The sequence below is a fragment of the Podarcis raffonei genome, chromosome 13, assembly GCF_027172205.1.
Source record: "Podarcis raffonei isolate rPodRaf1 chromosome 13, rPodRaf1.pri, whole genome shotgun sequence".
NCBI lineage: Eukaryota > Metazoa > Chordata > Lepidosauria > Squamata > Lacertidae > Podarcis > Podarcis raffonei.
The window spans coordinates 20553037-20570342 of NC_070614.1; the positions used below are offsets into that span (position 1 = coordinate 20553037).

The 17306-nt window shown below is 47.0% G+C and overlaps 1 protein-coding gene across 1 annotated transcript in view; it reads right to left on the reverse strand.

Annotated features, from left to right (window-relative positions):
- The window catches only part of DLX4 (distal-less homeobox 4), a 32457-nt gene extending 16231 nt beyond the window's left edge, over positions 1 to 16226 (reverse strand). Inside the window, exon 1 of the mRNA XM_053361655.1 lies at positions 15392 to 16226. Coding sequence (XP_053217630.1) covers positions 15392 to 15782 — 391 coding nt within the window. The 5' untranslated portion in view covers positions 15783 to 16226. The remainder of the gene's footprint in view (positions 1 to 15391) is intronic.
- Between the last annotated feature and the right edge of the window lie 1080 nt (positions 16227 to 17306).

Consider the following 17306-nt stretch of genomic DNA (forward strand, 5'->3'; position numbering starts at 1 on the left):
TTCTGGAGAATTCATGTTTACCATCGTTTGCTGAAGAGCATCTACCTGCTATATTGCAAGGGATCTTGGGACCCATTGCTATTGTCTCTCCAACTGCCGACTTCAGTGTGGATCCCATAGGATCCCATTTGGGGCACATAATTCCCCTGTTTGTTTGTTTGTTTGTTTGTTTGTTTAATTTAAAATCATAATACAGTGGTACCTCAGGTTAAGAACCTAATTCGCTCTGGACGTCTGTTCTTAACCTGAGGTACCACTTTAGCTAATGGGGCCTCCCGCTGCCGCCGTGCCACCGCTGCACGATTTATGTTCTCATCCTGAAGCAAAGTTCTTAACCCGAGGTACTATTTCTGGGTTAGCGGAGTCTGTAACCTGAAGCGTCTGTAACCCGAGGTACCACTGTAGTGTCTTCTCACCTCCACACACACACACAAACTTCCCCCCATCTCTTTTCAATTTTATTCTGTCTATTTAGGCTTCTCCCCCCCTTCCACCCCAGCCACATTTAATGCTTTAAAAATCAAATGTTGGAGGTTTAACTTCTCATCACAATGCTCCCCACTTCATTCTCCCGAAACATCTTTGTGAGACACCAAGTTAGAAGTTAAGCCCTGCTGTCTTCCCTCCCACGTTAAGAGTGCATTGCACTGCAGTGACACAGACCTCTGCTCAGAAACAAGTCTCATTGAGTTCCATGGGGCTTCCTCCCTAGTTAGCGGGTACAAAAAACGATAGCCTAAGTCTGTGATCCTAAATCCAAAACGCAGACAGGAGTTAAGTCCTACTGAAATCCCCATACTCATGCCTAAGGAAATGTACAAAGAATTGGGCTGGAAAACTGCCGTGGTTGCTAGTTAGACCATAAGATTTGGCACCTGTTATTGTTAGAAGCCACCAAGACACATAAATGTTGATGGTAAGGTAAAGGTAAAGGTACCCCTGCCCGTACGGGCCAGTCATGACCGACTCTAGGCTTGCGCGCTCATCTCACTCAAGAGGCCGGGAGCGGGCGCCATCTGAAGACACTTCCGGGTCACGTGGCCAGCATGACAAAGCTGCAACTGGTGAGCCAGCACCAGCACAGCGCACAGAAACACCGTTTACCTTCCCGCTGGAGCGGTACCTATTTATCTACTTGCACTTAGGGGTGCTTTTGAACTGCTAGGTGGGCAGGAGCAGGGACCGAACGACGGGAGCTCACCCCGCCGCGGGGATTCGAACCGCCGACCTTATGATCAGCAAGCCCTAGGCACTGAGGTTTTACCCACAGCGCCACCCGCGTCCCTTAATGTTGGTGGTAAAAGCATATAAATAATACTGTTGGCAAATAATAATAATAATAATAATAATAATAATAATAATAATAATACTGTTGGCTTCTTATGTTATGCAAAACATAGCCAAATGTTTGCCAATAAATCTTTCCTATCTTGGTAAGAGATCCATGTTAGTTGATCTTAAGAGGACATGATCCATTTTATTAGCATGAATGATGCAGAGATAGAGTCAGCAGAAACAATATTAAAATCCACCAGGCAAAGAATTTAGTTTCATAAGATAAAACTCAAATCCACACCCAAATGCATATTATTTCTGGTTCCTATCTTGCTTTCACCACCATCATCCCAATAGCGTATCCAAATAAATGTGCCTAGGGTTACAATCTTACATACATCTACTTGGAAGTAAGTCCCCTCAAGTTCAATGGAGCTTACTCTCAGGTAAGTGGGTGCCTGAGAGTAGCAACTATTCCCTGCCACCTCCCCTGTTTGCTCTAATAATATTGCCCTTCCCTGTAGGGCCACTGCAAGGATTACTAGGTCTGTAATTACTCTTAACACTAAGCAATATTATGTACACGCATTATGATTTTATTTGCAGCCTGATTACCATCTGAATTTCTGTATGACAAACTATACAGATGAGGATCATACCAACACTACTTAATAATACCCAGTAATAACTTTTAAGAAATCTTCCACTGGATCACATTTCACAGCATATCCTTGCCAATTAACAGAACCACTCCACTAGAGTAACATAGCTAGAGCTCATCCTTTCTCATAATCTTGGTTTCCTAGAACATAAATTCATAACAAGAGCTTGGACATTTTAATCCTTTGGGATTTCTATCTTTATGAGTTCATCTTGGTCACCTTAGACTCCGCATTCTTCCGGGGTGTGTTACTTTCCTTTATTTTTTTTACAAAGCAAGAGCTCTCTGTCAGAGCAACACGGTAAGGCAGAAATGCAAGTGGTGTAGCTTCAGCCCATCACCGCAGCTTCCGGCTCAGAGAAGCTTCACCTGTTGAATTGGCCAAATAAATAAGTCCCTGTGGTTGTGTTATATTTTCATATCTTGGCAGACCAAGAGGGGGACTGGACAGGATATTTGATCCAAGACAGGTGTGAGAATCTTCTAAAATGAGGAAGGGGAAGCATTCCCTGCCCCTGCCCCCCGGAAACAGTGTGGGATCCGATCCTATGCATCCTTACCTGACTTTATGAAAGGGGCGGTCTCTGTCGCTTTTGCAGTAATCAAACTTGGAATGAATTCACCTGATCCACATTCCTCTCTAAAAGGATTTAAAGAAACCTGAAGCAGCAACTATCATTTGCATCAGATGCCTTCAAAAAACACAGGTTTCCGTTTCTCCTGGGCCATAAAATTGAATCCCATTTTTATTTTTCAAAATCCCCCAAATTCTGATTTTATATGACTTTATACTACAGTTTTTTATGTTGTATCGGTTATTTTTTTAAAAAAACAACAACACAATAATAGTGTTCAATTTTTAATGCTGTACAGCACTTAGAGCTTCTTTTTAAAATATTAGTATTAAAACATATATATGCATTAAACAAATAAATAAATGACTCAAGCACTGCACTGACTTGGAAAAAACAGCAAAAATGGCAACTGGGGGCGGTGGGATTCAGGTAACTTACAGAAAGTAGGAAGAAGCAGACCTGCCTTACAAGTCTAAGGCTGCAAATTTATGCACACTTACTCAGCAGCAACTTCCACTGAACTCAATGGGGCTTGTTCCTGAATATTCATGTACAGGCTTGCATTATAAAGCTGCAAAATCCTATGCATGCTTGTCTGGGCTAATTTCTGACTAAAGGCAGAGCCACACTGCACAGCTGCCATTACTTGGGAGTCAGGCCCATTGACTTCCAAAGAAATAAGCTTAAAATGGAAAAGCTGGGATCCTAGCAGAATTCCAAGGTAGGAATTATTTAGAAAGGATAAGAGCCCCCCCGAACTAGAAGCATGGGAAGTCCCCCCCCAAAAAATTATAATTTGGCAGAATATTTGGACTATATGATTTGTATAATTTGGACTATTTAATGTGATTTGATTGGATTGTTAAAATGGAAAATTTAATAATAAATTATTTAATAATAAAAAAGGAATTATTTAGAAAGGGTCTGAAAATTAAACTGCCAGTTACATCATCATGCCCTTGTACAAAGCTAAGGTGAGACCCCATTTGGTAGGGCATGGACGGTTCTGGCTGCCTCATCTCAGGAAGGATATTGCACAGCTGGAAATGATTCAAAAAAACACAACCAAAAATATCTAGGGGATAGAGAAAACTCCACTATGAGAAGCAGCAACAAAACCGCTAGCACAAGTGCAAAGCTAAGCATTAGATGACCAAGGGGTTCCTTCCAATTCTACAGCTGGAATTAAAGGTAAAGGTAAAGGGACCCCTGACCATTAGGTCCAGTTGTGACCGACTCTGGGGTTGCGGCGCTCATCTCGCTTTATTGGCCGAGGGAGCCGGCGTACAGCTTCTGGGTCATGTGGCCAGCATGACTAAGCAGCTTCTGGCAAACCAGAGCAGTGCACGGAAACGGCGTTTACCTTCTCGCCGGAGCAGTACCTATTTATCTACTTGCACTTTGACGTGCTTTCGAACTGCTAGGTTGGCAGGAGCAGGGACTGAGCAACGGGAGCTCACCCCGTTGTGGGGATTCAAACCGCCGACCTTCTGATCGGCAAGTCCTAGGCTCTGTGGTTTAACCCACAGCGCCACCCACGTCCCTTACTGCTGGAATTGGGCAGGGTATAAACAATAAAATTATTGTTGTTATTATTAATACAATTCTAAGATTCTAGGTTTTTTTGCTTTCTTTTTTAGTTTTTTTGGGGGGAACCCTAGAGTAAAGGGGTACATGATGGAAGTGCATAACATTTTGTGCATGGAAATGGGGGAAGTAGATAATAAGGAGCAGTTTTCCCTCCTCTTGTAAGATTAGAACCCAAGGCCACCCCAGTCAGCAAAGGGGAATAAATTTAACAGCATGTGGTTTAAAGCGCAAAATCCGCTCCTGTAAGATGGTGCAGTGATGTTCACCAGCTTAGATGGCTTTCAAAAGGAGAGGATTAGACAAATTAACGGAAGTTAAGTCTTTCCATGGCTACTAGACATTATGGCTATGTTCTATGTCTGCTATCAGAGGCAGTATGCTGGGGACTAGAGAGGGCAGTGGTGCAGGTTGTTCTGTTTGTGTGGGCATCCCATAAGCACATGGTTGGCCACTCTGAGACCAGGAAGCTAGATTAGAAGGGGGTTTCGGCCTGAGCTTGTTTCATAGAATCATAGAGTTGGAAGGGACCCAATGGTCATCTAGTCCAGCCCCCAGCAATGCAGGAATCTTCACTAAAGCATCCATGACAGACAGCCACCCAAGCTCTGCTTGAAAATCTCCAAGGAAGGTTTTCCTCAAGAGCAAGCTGCTCTGGACTTCTTGAACCGGATAGGGATTGCGACAAAAGGCTTACAACCCGATCCACACTTAAAGGTAAATGTACCCCAGACCATTAGGTCGAGTCGCGGATGACTCTGGGGTTGCGGCGCTCATCTCACTTTACTGGCCGAGGGAGCCGGTCATGTGGCCAGTATGACTAAGCTGCTTCTGGCGAACCAGAGCAGCGCATGGAAATGCCATTTACCTTCCCACCGCAGTGGTACCTATTTATCTACTTGCACTGGTGTGCTTTCGAACTGCTAGGTTGGCAGGAGCTGGGACAGAGCACCGGGAGCTCACCCGTCATGGGGATTCGAACCTCCGACCTTCTGATCGGCAAGCCCTAGGCTCTGTGGTTTAGACCACAGCACCACTGCGTCCACACTTACGCAGGAGTAAATCCCGTCGTAGGCGGTCAGATTTACTCCTGAGTAAAGGATGCAGTGATTTCTCAGGACTGTCAATCCCGGGAGACCTTCGTTCCCGGTAAACAAGCGTCGGTTCTGGCTGTCAATCCCGGAGTCGCAACAGATCTCAAAGTAAACAAGCCGCAGTCACTTCGGGAGCGGGAGCTTCGCAGGTGAAGAAAGTTATTTGTTCCAGGGCCAATAATTGCATGGAGTGCAGGGTGTTCGGTTACCTGGGCCCGCCCACGTGGTCCTCCCCACCCCTCTTCTTCCCCTAAGGAAATTTATAATAATTTTTTTTAGGGCTGTACTTTGTTGATCTCAGTTAAAACACACGCACACAGTTTCACCAAAAAGATCCTCTGTTCAGTTTTTTTTCCCTTTTCTGTTGATACCAACACAACCGGTTAATGTTATCAAATAAACGCGATCGGCCTTGCTTGGTTAAACCAAAATACCTGGATTCAAATGGATTAATAATAATAATATCAACACAATTTGCGGAGGTGGGGACTCCGAATTTCACTAATTTAACTGCAGGCTGCAGTTTAACTGGCGAATATTGGGCACGAGCCTTTATTAAATATAATTCGCTTATCTCTTTTTTTTTTTTGCCAGCTTATTCTGCAACCGACCACGTGCTTACGTGGGAGCAAATCCCCTTGAACTCAATGGGGCGTACTTCTGAGTAGACTACTCCTGTCCGCTCCGTTACTACCGGAAACGGTCTCCAGAAGGAAATGACAAAGCGATCTAGTCCGAAATCGCAGGGCTTGTCTACTGAGAATGAAGCCCCATTTGTTTTCTATGGGATTTACTCCCGAGTAAAAGCGCGCGGGGCGCGCAAACTGCGCTCTCACTCCCGTTGGACTCAATGGGAATTATTTGCGCGTAAACACGCGTAGGAGCGCGCTTCTTATCTGCTTGAAATCGAGCAGTGCAAAACAGCGGGGGAGTTCTCCTGCGCAAACCCCGCCAAAGTGAAAAGTAAGCTCTCTTCCCCTCCTTAAAAAAAATAATAATACACAATTCTTGTGGTTTTATAAACCGGTTGAAGACGCCGCTTGTCTTTGATAGACGAGGAGAGACCTAAATAATGACCGCCTACACGCAATCCACGAAGTACGAGATGTCAGCTAGTCAGAAAGATTAAAGTGCCGAGCCCTTAAGGAATAATTTAAGTTGAAAAGAAAAATCAAGGCGCCTGACCCTGTGTCTACGTTTTTTAAAAAAACCAGTTTAATAAATATAAACACGAAGAAAAAGAAAATGGAACAGCTCCCCTCCAGTCAGTCTAAGAAAAGCCTTAATATTTCTGCATCAATTAGAGCACGCGTAAAACTGGATTCAGACCAAGGCTGCAATGCTGTATTTAAGCACACATTTACCTGGGAGTAAGTCCCATGGAGTCAAATGGGGCTTGCTTCAGAGTATACAATGGCTAGGGTTTGAGGAGTTGCCATCGAAATCAGTTGGAACTAAGCCGTGACTTGAGCGATTTAAATTGTTAAGACTGTAATTCAAGGGGACCAGTTCGGTCTGGATCCAACCGACGATTTTATTTTAGTTTATCGATTGCCAGATTTTGCTTGGATGGCTGTGTTCTGTTATGCTGAAGGATCTGCTGGGTGGGGGACGTGGATTGGCTGCGTGTGTAAGGAGTAGATGCACGAGGATCGAGGCCCTCAGAAACTTAAACGGGGGAAGGGGGAGATCCGAATGTGTGCGTGAATATATAATCTATATAATTTCTAATGTATAATTATTATATTTTATTGTTATTGCTGTTATTATTATTGTGCTATATAATGGAAATTTTACCTAAAATCCTGACGTTTCCCACAACGTTTATGACCAGAAGTGTCTCTGATCGCGAATGGTAAAAGCCAGTTATGGACTCCTTTGAGTAGAAAAATCACAAGCGATCGACGTAAACACCGACCTTGCACGCGCACAATTGATTTTAAGAGACCGCCAAGGTGACGTCTCGGGGCACAAATCCGCCGGTGGTTCTCCTGCAAATCAACCTCGCGCTCTTGCTCAGGAGAACTTCCCGCTGGAGCCTACAACGCAGGCGAAGTTGACCGTTTCCCGCTGTCTCTACCATTGGGGCTGCTAAATTGGAGGGGGGCGGGAATCACGCCCGACTAGCCGCTTCTTAAACTCTTGGTGCTATAAAACAAGAAATCTCGTCTGCCAGTATTGAAACACAGATGCCGAAATCTTGATTTTAAAGACTTTGGAGACCGCCTTTCACTGCACAAAAAACAAGGCGGTTGACAAAATAAAACCAATACCGTAATAAAACCAGATATCTGAAGTTTAGCAGAGCCAGGGCGATGAATTATTCCCTGAGAGAACATTTAAGTTTTTTTGGGGGGGGGTTGTTTGTTTGTTTCGCTAGTTGGGACTAACACACCTGCAACCACAAGTGGCCGTCGTGTTAATACATTATTATTGTATATTATTATTAATATACAACAACTCTAAAGAGAGATGACTGAGTGGGACCATTGGCTCAGTATTAAATATAATGGCTGGCAGGGTGATTTCAGCATGGAGATTCTCTCGGTCCTGCGTAGAGATGATTATTATTATTATTATTATTATTATTATTATTATTAAATTAATTAATTAAGCATTTATTCTAAGAGATTGTCGTACACTTGGATTCTGTCAAGCCGTCTTGAAATTGAAGGGGGCTTCCGATGCGTTTGGAAGAAAGATCTCAGGGCCTTATTCATTCATTTTCTAATTTAAAAAAGGGAAGGGGGCGAGGAGAAAGTCTGGAAACGAAAGCGCCCTTCAAGAAACTTAACACATCCAGAGCGGTCGCTTGGATGATTCATGGGAATAACGATCCGTCGAAAGCGCAAACCTGCAGCAACGATTTGACTGCATGAAATCATCTTCATTTCACCATGTCAGGTTTTAAATCGAGATTTTAATTAGCCAGGTTTGAGGACGCTCAGGAATTGGAGCGCGGATTAAATGGAACCCTTAAAATTAACCACATAAGAACACTTTCCTCCTTAAGGAAGAACTTGCTTTGCCAGCCGGGAGGAACCACAAGACGAGCCCAAGAAACCGAGCAGAAACGAAGCAGCGAAATTAACCTGATATTTAACACCGCCTAAACTGCAGGCCTTCAGGGGGAGGGAATGCGCAGCGGGTGGAAACGGCGGGGGTTTCGGGTTCACGCCAAAACGCGCGCGCACAAAGCCAGATCGTTGGTTTTAAAAACGACAGGTGAGCGATTTCTTCTTTCTTAAAAGCGCTCTTTGGCTCGGATCGCCGCTGGTCCACTAAAATGATCTGCAGGGCAATCCCGCGCGCGCTTCCTCGGAAGGAAACGCCTGTGCACGCGCAACGAAGGTTTTGTTTTTAAGCCTTCTGCTCCTCACGGCTCCTTTCCGAAGGAAAAATAAAACGGAGAGGTTATTAAATGGTTTAAATAAATTACTTGGGACGCACAGGCCGAAATTATTCCATGCGGTGTCCCTATTCTCCGCAAACGTTTCTGGGGTTGCTGTGATGAAGCCAAGCGGACTCCTGGCCTCGCCTTTTACTTATTCCAGGGACCGGTGTGTTTTCTGCCAAGCTGTTCCGCAGTAGGCGTAAGATCATGCTTTTATAATAATAATAATTTTAAAAACCCGATTCAATTCGGGTTGTCTTGCCTTTCAATGCCCCAAAACTCATTGCACTGGCGGATTCGATTTTAATGCTGATTTTAAACGCCCTCACCTGCTGAAGCTTAAATATAAAAACATCAGAAGGGCCGCTATGTTGCTTATTTTCTTCTTCAAAGCCAGAAAACCAGGACTTGCCAGGGTTCCGCGCTAACGTTGTGTGTGGGTTTTTGGTGGTGTTGTTTTTTACATTTCCGACACACCGCAATTTATGGCACTACTTTCAATTAATTTTATTATTATATAATTGAAAGTCTTAATACCACATTTATTATTGTATTTGTTTTGAAAGGGATTTTGCAGCCGCCTCTTCCCCCATACCACAAGCCTGTAATAAAAGAATCAGCCTCCCTTGGGGGGGGGGGAATATTGGCGTCAACGTTTATTGGTTTTAAGGGCTCTTGGTGAGTGGCGTTTTAACGCATTTGTTTGTAGGCCGCCTTGGGAAGCTTCGGGCTGAAAGGCGAATCATTAAAATAACAACGACAACGGAATTACCGTACTTCTAGGATTTCTTTTTGAAGCCAGGGTTCCCCGGCTCATACCACATGCTACACGGAAGCAAGTCCCACTGCATTCAATCCAACTAAATGCACACAGGATTGCAGCTTTAAAACAATCCTATGTACAGGTCACTTGGATTCTCCCAAGCGTTGCGCTACTGGTCTGCAACCCTATTCCTGCGCAATCCGCTGAACTCAGTGGATTTACTTCCGAGTGGACGCGCATAGGGTTGCACAGTTCCTCTTCTACAAGCGCGCACCCGTTTAAACGGAAGCGATTTGTGGAAAATTGCGCGCTCCGACGCAATGCTTCCAAACCATTTTTAAACATTGTTTTTATTAATGATTTCCTTGGGTTACAAAAGTACGTACATTGTCTCTGTTTTCAGATCATAAAGTCCTTTCTACAGATCAGTTGTATTCTATGTGAGATATTAATAATTCTCAGTATCCCAACAGAATTGATTTGACAGCCTTAACGCTGCCGTGCAACACACTTTACCTAGGAGTAACCCTGTTAAAGTCCATGGGGTTTACTCCTGAGAAGAACAAGAAGGTCCGACCTGCTATTCAATCAGATTCGCAGGGCAAGGCGCATTGTATACGTGCTCGCCCATTGTAGTCCGCCTTGCTCTGCAAACATGATTACACTCGGTGTAAAAACAATTCTAATAAATCGATCATGTTGTTTCGCTAGACTGACGAGCCACCGTAATCCCATTTACCTAGGAGTAAACGGCACGACAAAGGAACCACTTCTCCTCCAATTTGAGAACTAATTTCCCTCTTGCCTAACGAAGAGCTGTGTCATTCGAAAGCCGCCACAACCTCCTGTTTCTAACCAACAGCAACTGGTGCCATCAAAAGCCAGGACCGTTTGACACCTCTTAGCTGACCGCGCTTCGTCAAGAAATCTGTTCCTGGGATTTCAGCGGGGCTTTCTCGCCAGGAAGCACGTTTAGGATCGCGCGCAATCAGGACGCAACCAGGCGGCCTAAGTCTTACTGATCTCAATGGGCGTGGGGAAGCTCGCGACCTACCCAACATAGTGCTTTGGGGCCAAGTCCCACTGGACTCAAGAGGCGCTTACTTCCGAGTAAACGGGCCCAGCAGCGAGCTGGGAAGCGCCGACGGATAAGGCGACCCTTTCTGTCTTGAGGCAGCGTTCTGGGTAACTCTGGGGTGGCTGCAACAAAAAGAAAACCGAGGCCACCTGTTTTGTGTGTTTGCGCGTGGGGTGGGACGGAATCTTATGAACGGTCTTTCTCCGCTAGCCGCGCCAGCTAGGAAGATCCCTCTTAATTTTGGGGTCTTGGATTGCATGATTAAGCGATATGGAAGCGGGTTGCCCCTGTGGTAAGTAGTAATCATCGCCTCCTCGAATTGTAGCGCCACGGCGCGTTCCAAAGCTCATTAAGCCGTCGGTGCGTGCGATCTACGCCGGCCTAATAAATCGAAATTGCTCTTCAGCCAAACAGAGAGGGCAGCGCTTGCAAATGGATTTCCGTGGTGCTGCAATTCTGCCTCAAATTACCATAAAGACATCTTCTATCTCCCTTGCTGATCTTGACAGGTGCCAATTAAAAAGAGTGTTGGGGGGGGGTGAGGGCTGGGGATTCAAATATATAAACAAGACACGCTGCGAGGAAACGAATTATTGGCTATAATTCAGGGCTTCTTTTGAAGAAGCGGCGCGCGGGGGGGGGGGGTTGAGAGCTGCCTGGACTCCTCGTTTCAAGAGGGCAGCCTATTTTTCTTCGGGGATGATGGAGAAGCACTCTGTGCATGCTCAGACGCACTGTTATTGCCTGGGCAGTCAAGGGGGTAGTAACTCAACTCCTCCCCATCTCCAGCTATTAAGATGAGAAGCATTGCTTTGTCTGTAAATTTAATAGCATACATATTCCTTGAATATAAACAATGCATATTCCTTGCTTGGGCAGCGGAAAACGCAGACCGAGAGATCCAAGCGCGGGAGCCCATCCGTTTCACAGCCGTGTTTTCTACCACTCGGGTCCTAGAGCTGTATTGGAAATGGCAATATATTACAAACATTCTGCTAGGGCGACTGGAGATGTAAGAATTGGTGCAATCGAAAAATCCCAAGTTCACACACACACTTAATAATCAAGAAACGAGTCAAGTCTAACTTGGATTTTCCCCCAAGTTTAGCATTATGGACCCAGTTTCACAAAAAAGTTGAACAGAAACACCCATGGAAGGGGGCTAATTTTATGGGTTAATTTTAGTCCAGACTATCTAGCTGAAAATGACTCAGCATATCCTGTTTCTAAAGCATCCTTTTTTCAAATAAAATAAAAATAAATCAGTCCTGTAGCTGATTCAAGAATATTCTTATGCATCTTATGCATAAGACATCATTTTACCACTGCACTCTGAAGCACCCACCCCATTCCAATTCATTAACATAGGAAATGGGGGAGGAGGACTGGGTTTGGAATGTCCTCTGTCTAAATCACATTTAAATAAAAAATTAAAAGTATAAAAGTTAGCATTTCCATTTCAGATTTAGAACAAAAAATCTAAACAACAGACAATGTTTTCAGTTACAGCGTTCATATGTTTCCCATTTATGAACCACCGGGTGACTTTTAAATGGCTTTTTAGAAAAAGAAAAAAGAAAGATCAATTGCTTCTTTTAAATCCAATAATAATTTTTTCAAAATGCAGCAGGCCCTAAAACAAACAAAACATCTACAAATCATCCTTTGCAGTTCAGTGTCTCAGGAATGAATCCATCTAACATTCTTTTTTCTTAGGTTTGGGAGCTCAGTTTAAAGCCAAGTTGGTTGGGGACGGCATGCAACAGAGAAGCCCCTTTGCAATGCAAAACATGCCAGAGAAATATTAATATATTTGCATGCCCTCTTTGGAAGAAACCAAGTCAAGCAGTTTCCTATTAAAGGATTCTGCAGAGTTTGCCTCGTCGTCTGAGAAAGCATCTGGGTTTTGTCAAAATTATTTAAAATGCTACCCAGAACGGATAGGGACTCATTCCAATGATATCCCTTGATAGTATGTCAGAAGGAGGGGGGAGGAATGAGAAAGAAAATTGCCCATCAAATGTGTCAAGAAGGAGCTGTGAATGGAAGAGATATAGGTAAAGGGACCCCTGACCATTAGGTCCAGCTGTGGCCGACTCTGGGTTTGCGGCGCTCATCTTGCTTTATTGGCCAAGAGAGCCGGCGTTTGTCCGCAGACAGCTTCCGGGTCATGTGGCCACCATGACTAAGCTGCTTCTGGCGAACCAGAGCAGCACACGGAAATGCCGTTTACCTTCCCGCCGGAGCGGTAACTATTTATCTACTTGCACTTTGACGTGCTTTTGAACTGCTAGGTTGGCAGGAGCAGGGACCGAGCAACGGGAGCTCACTCCGTCGCGGGGATTCGAACCGCCGACCTTCCTGCTGGAGTGGTACCTATTTATCTACTTGCACTTTGTGCTTTTGAACTGCTAGGTTGGCAGGAGCAGGGACCGAACAACGGGAACTCACCCGCGTCCCTGGAAGAGATATACCCCCCCAAAAAAAAATACAAAAGAAAAGTTTTCCTAAAGTACTGGGGATGGAATATATCTCTCCCTGCACGGTGGGGCCACAGACTGTACCCCATTTCTGACATAAAGTAAGTGTGTGTGTAGCATCATGTCTTGGAGCTGAGGAAGTGTCTTGGATCAAAAGGCACTCTGCCCATGTGCAAAGGGTGGAACAAACTGAAAACAGCCAGGGCTCAGCCCCAGAACATCAGTCTAAGGGCTGCCATGAGGCTTGCTGGGTGGCTGAACCTCCCTCATCATCCTGTGGCAAGTTATTTACACAGCACCATCCAGGTACATGGCAGTTTTACAGAGCAATACAATCAAGAGGCAACAAGGCCTTGCCTGCAGGCACTTTCGATCTGAACAGAGCAGGAAACAGGAGAGGACTGAAGAGAAGAGGGTTAACAAAGGGTGATTGTGAACAACTGCAGTTAGGAGAGCTCCAGCCTCAGGACGAGGACTAAAGGGGTTGCCAAAAGCCTGCACACCACACATCTAAACCCCTCCTCTCCTCTTTTGCCTATGTACCTTTTCTGCGGCACTTGTGACCCTTCTGACCATTTCCCAGACAGGGAGACTGAGGCAGAAAGACCAGGGCTTACCCACACCAAGCTATGGGTTAAAGGAGAGCTGCAACAGCATCTTGGGCCTGAAAGGACACTGGGGGTAGGGGAATCAATCTCTCCAAAATTTCCCTCCCCACCTCCAACAGTCCTGAGACATAGATGTTGCTGCACAAATACTCAAGTGTATAAGAATAATAGAATTGTAGAGTTGGAAGGGAGCCAACGGGGTCCTCTCCCCAAACCTCCTGCAATTAGGCAGCTTCAAATACATTTGAAGACGACCGTAATGATTTTAAAAACCAAGAAACAACAACCAAGAAACCAAATACTGTACTATCCTATTTATAAAGGGTGTCAGAAGCAGAGGAACTTATCTCCAGTGACTCCAAGACCCCTGTTATGTTCAGATAACTGCGAAGTTTGTTGCCCCAAGAGGAACGTCCATAGAGATTTAGTCATGTCAACCTACTCCTGGTGATGTTTTTGGTGCCTGTCAGGTGGGTTGCCCCGCGGGGCAAATGCTCTAGTAGCCCCTCCCATGAGCCTCTCTGCAGCTGGTGGCCAGGGGCAGAGGTTTATTCCAAGTAAAGTGTCTGTATGCAGTCTTGGTGGACAGGAAAGAGACCTGCAAACTGCAAAGGATGTGCAAGGAGCTGTACACCACAGTCCTTGTACAGTCCCCGCAGCCAGCGGGCTTCTGATTTGCATTTTGGTCTGCACCTAAGAACACAACTGAATTTGTGAAGCTGCCAACTGCTTCTCTACCGCTGTAGGCCGGTGGGTTGCATCTAACCAAGTCCATTGAAATTAGTGGCTCTCAGTTACCTATGCCCAACAGATCTACTCTGAATACAGCTGACATTGGATGGAAACCAGGTGGTTTTCCTAGAGGGTATACAAAAGGTAGGGTCCTCTGCAACACCCCCAATCATCAGTGGGTGTTTTCCACAAGCGATCGATGCTAGTTTGAGATCCCCACACTTGCGAATGTTGACTGATACAGGGCAGAAATCAAGAGTGAGAGAGACCAGGTGCTAAGCCATTGGTACATTGGACTCAGTGCAGGCTTGACGCTGAATGAATCCTAAATCCGATTTAAAGTTCACATCAGGTTCTCACTAGGTACCCCTCCCCATCCTCGCTGATGATACCGTGGCACGGGGGTGCCAACTTGAATAAAATATTGGGGAGGGGGGAGGCAGGTAAATCCCGTCCCACATAATCGATTACAAGACAGTGCACGCACAGTATTTGAATGGCAATGCCAATCAAGGGGGGGAGGACCTTTAAATAATTTATTGGGGGGACCGAAGGGACCTCGGCCCCTAGCAGTTGGTTCCTATGCCGGGGCAATATTTTATTTATATGCGTGTATATATTAAATGCGTGTTAAATGGGGGTTTGATGGAAAGTGGAAACGAATTGACCAACACTGCCAAATTTGGCATTAGAAGCCACGGGAGACATAGGGTCTTTCCCCCCAAGTTCTGCCTCCCCAGTCAAAAGATCAGCTCCCCCAACTCATCGCTCTCCCTCGCCTCGAAGTCACGTCAAGGCATCCACATTCGCGACCCCTTTACTACGTGTCCTTTTCAGACTTTTTGTGCTTGCCCACGGAAAACGGGGGCCTTGTAACCCCTAGCCGTGACCGGCGCTCCGTACACTAGGCAAGCAAGCCCCTTCCAGCAGTCTTCTCGTCACTGCGCCGCAACCCAGCCCTTGATCCGGATCGCCGACAAACCGGAGCGGCGACCGTGTGAACGGCCTAGCCGGCTACTCCGGATCAAGTCGGAGAAAGGTTCTGCGCCGGGGGTGCTTTCGCTGCCCCAGAGGGATGCTTCTCTCCCCTTTCCCACCCTTTCAAGACCCCCTCCCGTCTCCAAATCAGCCAGCCTCGCCTTACCCGTCTCCTCCAGCCTCGTCCCGTGTCCCAGGGCGCTGGAGGTCTGCTGGTAAGGCGAGTACGAGGCGCCGTGGTGGTGATGGTGGTGGTGGTAGAAAGCGTGGTGGGGGCTGCTGCCGGCTGCCCCGGGGTAGGGGGCGTAAGCCAGGGGTCTGCCGTACGAGGCTGCGCCGGGGGGGAAGGTGCCGCCCCCACCACCGTCGTGCGGCGGCGGCTGCAGCGCTTGCAGAGAGTAAGGGGGCGCCAAGCCGGGTTGCTGCTGCTGCTGCTGTTGCTGGTGATGGAGAGGCGGAGAGGGAGGTGGGGGGCCGAGCCCGAAGTCCAGGAAGGACGCCTTGGACGGGTCCGGAGGGCCCAGCAAGCTCTCGGCCAGAGAGTTCATCGTCATCATCCAAAGCTCGGCGGGGCTGGCGGCAGCCGGACGGAGCGGGCAGCGCCCAGGCGCAGCCGCATCCAGAGGAAGCCCCCAAGAGCTGGGGCGGAGCGGGGTGGGGTGGAGGGGACTACCGGGTTCCAGCAGAGGATCGGCGGCTTCTGGGGGCGGCAGCGGCGGCGTGGGGCCCGGGCAACCTCATGCCTGGGGCAGCGACTCCTTCCTCCTTGCCTAGATCAAGCCAAGTCCACCGCCACTGCTAGTATTATTATTATTATTATTATGACTGTTATCGGTACTGATATTGATAGCTCCGCCGCCGATCGCTCACGTCCAAGCAGCGAGCTCCACTCCTCGCCTCTTCCCAAAACAATCAAGTCCCCCGCACCAGCGCCCTCTCGCCCAGCCAGCTTCCCGCGAAAGAGACGGCGAGGGCGAAGAACTGCCTAAGGGGGCGGGGTAGCTCCCTTTCCGCCCTCGCGCCTCCATTCCGCCGCCTTTCATCTCCCCGCCGAGCCCCGCCCACCGCCTCTCCCGGTTGGCTCGGGAGGCTCAGTGACGTCACGGAGCCCCCTAGGGACACCCCTCATTAAGCGCCGGCTTGAAAGGCAGCTGTTGTTGGAATCAAGCCCCGCCTACCTCCTGCCTTCTCTCTCTCCCCCCCCCCCCGCGCACCCTCGACACACACGCACAACGCACAGGGAGCCTAAGTTAGGGATGCAGCAGCGACAGGTTGGGGCTTGTCCTATTTTCCTCGCCCATCTTGGAAAGAGAGGAAAGGGAAGTCCAGGGCTGAAATGTTTGTCAACCCTGCGAGTGGGCGGGGCTGGCTGGCAGGGAAGGAGGGAGGGAGGGAGGCAGCAGGGGAGCTGGCTTGGGGAGTATCTGAAATTTCAGAGAAAAACGACACAGTAAATAATTAGGTCCGGCGGGGGAGGATGGGGGCCGGGGCTGAGATGGCGAAAAACGCCGTGTGGACAGGTTTGGACAAGTCCCCTTCGCCCTTCCAAGTCCCTCTGGGGAAATGAAGAGGAATCTAGATAGAAAAGTTTGTCAACACACTTAGGAAGGTGCGGGGAGAGAATTCCCTTAAGATTTAATGGTTAAAAGAGCTGTAGAAAGCATAATACAATTGAAAGACGCCTTGCCCTATTGATGGGTATGGTTTCTCTATCCTTTTAATATAGTATGTTGAGTCAAGTATGGAACTGCTTGAAAGGTTTTCTTTAAAAAAATACTATCTCATTGTTTTCTGTTTGTGACTAGGACTAAGCCAGGCTTCCTCAAACTCAGCCCTCCTGATGTTTTTGGCCTACAACTCCCATGATCCCTAGCTAGCAGGACCAGTGGTCAGGGATTATGGGAATTGTAGTCTCAAAACATCTGGAGGGCCGAGTCTGAGGAAGCCTGGGCTAAGTGGTATCTGGTTTTCAACAGCGTGCCATGTCACCAGCTAAACATCACTGTTTATTTACAGATATTTCATGGTGTCTGAAATAAGGATGGAGGCACTGGATGCCTTCACGGTTTCCCCCCACATTG